Source organism: Mastomys coucha, unplaced genomic scaffold (genome assembly GCF_008632895.1).
Source record: "Mastomys coucha isolate ucsf_1 unplaced genomic scaffold, UCSF_Mcou_1 pScaffold5, whole genome shotgun sequence".
Lineage (NCBI taxonomy): Eukaryota > Metazoa > Chordata > Mammalia > Rodentia > Muridae > Mastomys > Mastomys coucha.
Window position 1 is genome coordinate 56,493,581 of NW_022196911.1, and position 2,075 is coordinate 56,495,655.

Here is a 2,075-nt window from a genome sequence, read left to right on the forward strand (position 1 = left end):
TATATACACGCATGAAAATGTCTCAATGCAAATCTATTATTATTATTATTATTATTATTATTATTATTATTATTATTATTATTTCTATGACTATACACTAATAATGAAACAGCAGCTGTGAGACTTACAGGAAGAGCAGGGATGCAAATCATCACATAAACTTGGGCTATCCTGGAACAACAAGACAGCTTTCAGCCGACAGTAAAGTGGTTTCTGGTCACCCTACCTTCTGGTCGAGCTCAGGGTATCTTCTAAAAGTTAAAACTAAACCGCTATGTGAGAGATAATGAGTCAAACCAGTTTCCTGCCCTCTGTCCGCATCAGTAGCATCCAAGGGCTACTAAGTGGTTGGTTACTTAAGTAGGGGGAAGGGGCAGCAAAGACTTTTCAGTGTAGAAGGAGGGACCATACCCCTGACAGGAAAACATGCTACATGCTGAGCACAATGCAATGCAGAAAACTTTTGGGGAAAAGCATCGAGCCAAGGTGCAGAGATCCCACTAGAATATTAAGTTTAACACTACGCTAAACACAGCAGCGAAGACTACTGCGCCTTGTACTACGGGTCTAGAGTGTGGAAGGATGATGGACAGAGATAGCCCGGTGCATTGTTGAGTGCTGCCTTGGCCCTGTGCTGTCACTCTGTGGTCACTGTCACAGTATCGGTCCCGAGCGCTCACATCCAGCAGATCAGCTGAGAGTGTCAACCACTCACTGCCGACTGGGGACTCTGAGCCCCGTGCTCACCTGGAGACTTCCGGGTCCTGCCCTAGGAGCAGCAGCAGGCGCTCCGCGTTGAGGAAGATGGCCCAGCAAGGGAAGCAGCAGAGCAGCAGGATGAGGATGCCCCTTTGGAGTATGACGCCCACGCGCTTCAAGTTCTTGCCTCCAAAAGACTATGAAAAACAATGTTTCTGTGAATGTGGAGGCCAAGGCTTTACATTCCCAGCAGGCCCTGCAGCCCTGGGAGCCATGTTCCCTGCTGCCCTGCCCCAGGGTTGGGGCCAGGCTCGAGGTGGGGGAATATGGCCGCCAGGCCCCAGATAGCCAACTAACATGGTGGCATTCAGTGTGTTCTAGGACAATTGTTCACTGTTCTTGGGAACTGAGGCTGTTCACGTGGAGCATAGAGGTGCAGAGTGGAGCTTTGGGAAGGGAATATACACAGACCCGGGTTCTGAAGAAGAGAGACACCCACTGTGCTGAGGTGGCCCAATAGGAAGACTTTGTGTTCACCTGGCTGTTTTCTTGGAGAAGCCCCAAGGAGACCTAGCAAAGGCTAAGTAAGCCCAGTGGGCTGGGCAGCGATGGAAAGGAGGTTGATGGGAACTGAGTCTAATATCGGACCAGACACTTTTAAAGACGCTTACAGGGGAGCTCAGAGCAAGGGACAAGGAAAACACAGGCTCTATGAAGGCCAGGCTGGGAGGGCAGAACTGTCCGCTGAACACAACAGGAGCCATTGATCAGTCTGCGCTTCTGCACCTGGCCCAGCAGACAGGACCAGGTCAAACCCAACCAACGAAAGTGGAGGCCCTTGGGCTAAATGACAAGTAAACAGAAACTCTAAGGAGGCAGAAAGATCCCAGACTGTTTTCCCCCACAAACAGAGGCTCCAGTCCGAATAAGTCAGGCTAATAATAAGTTCCTCTGCTTTAAACTGTGCAGCGCCATTGACACGCAGCCTTCTTGTCCTATAGTATGAATGAAGCCTGGTGAGTCACAGCTAAGTCAGCTGAGTCTTGTCCCATGACTGAGTACCTAACGGTGCTGTCCATACGCAAAGGGCCGCCCCCACCAAACCACAGGGTGCAGTTCCCTAGGCAACTGCCAAGGACCCATGTGGGCAATGGGGTTCTCACCTGAGACATCAGTGTGTCACAAGCTGAGGCCAAGCCAGTCCCTACTGAAATTCCAGTGACATTCACAACCTGAAAGGAAAACAAAACAAAACGGGCCAAGTGCAGCAGGCAGCGAGCCAGGAGCCAGGAGCCTCTGAAGCTCATCTCCTTCTTTCCTTCCTTCCTTCCTTCCTTCCTTCCTTCCTTCCTTCCTTCCTCCCTCCCTCCCTCCCT

The 2,075-nt window shown here is 50.7% G+C and overlaps 1 protein-coding gene across 3 annotated transcripts in view; it reads right to left on the reverse strand.

Moving 5' to 3' along the window:
* Positions 1–2,075, reverse strand: part of LOC116077827 (multidrug and toxin extrusion protein 2) — a 53,602-nt gene that overhangs the window by 46,148 nt on the left and 5,379 nt on the right. For all 3 annotated transcript variants that reach the window (XR_004113343.1, XM_031352640.1, XM_031352639.1), the window contains exons 3-5: positions 1,863–1,931; positions 748–896; positions 129–171 (exon numbers count right to left, since the gene is read on the reverse strand). Coding sequence is in view for 2 of the 3 variants with exons in the window: in XM_031352640.1 (XP_031208500.1) it covers positions 129–171; positions 748–896; positions 1,863–1,931 (261 nt within the window). In the remaining variant the exon portion in view is untranslated. The remainder of the gene's footprint in view (positions 1–128; positions 172–747; positions 897–1,862; positions 1,932–2,075) is intronic.